The sequence below is a fragment of the Phaethon lepturus genome, unplaced genomic scaffold (genome assembly GCF_000687285.1).
Source record: "Phaethon lepturus isolate BGI_N335 unplaced genomic scaffold, ASM68728v1 scaffold43085, whole genome shotgun sequence".
Classification (NCBI taxonomy): Eukaryota; Metazoa; Chordata; class Aves; order Phaethontiformes; family Phaethontidae; genus Phaethon; species Phaethon lepturus.
Window position 1 is genome coordinate 4,345 of NW_010541992.1, and position 270 is coordinate 4,614.

The 270-nt window shown below is 68.5% G+C and overlaps 1 protein-coding gene across 1 annotated transcript in view; it reads right to left on the bottom strand.

The window, feature by feature from the left end:
* The window catches only part of TCF4 (transcription factor 4), a gene marked incomplete at its 5' end in the record, with an annotated part of 4,583 nt that extends 4,318 nt beyond the window's left edge, over positions 1–265 (bottom strand). The window contains one exon of the mRNA XM_010287903.1: positions 142–265. Coding sequence (XP_010286205.1) covers positions 142–265 — 124 coding nt within the window. The remainder of the gene's footprint in view (positions 1–141) is intronic.
* Between the last annotated feature and the right edge of the window lie 5 nt (positions 266–270).

Here is a 270-nt window from a genome sequence, read left to right on the forward strand (position 1 = left end):
CTGCCCCGCGTTACAGTCTCCACCACCCCTCTGACCAGAAGCACAGACGCCTCATCCCTCCAGCCCGGGTCACAGCCGTCTGGGCCGTGTGTTTGGGAATGCTGCGTCCCGGGACGGGCTTCCCAGGCAGGTGGTACTCACCCCTGTACGGGTCCTGGGGCGGGTTCAAATCCGGGGACGTGGCAGACTGGACGGGCAGCTGGGGGACCGGGACCTGGTTTGGCACGAGCGAGTGGCTCCCGCGGAGGCTGACCCCATCCTCCCGGTGCG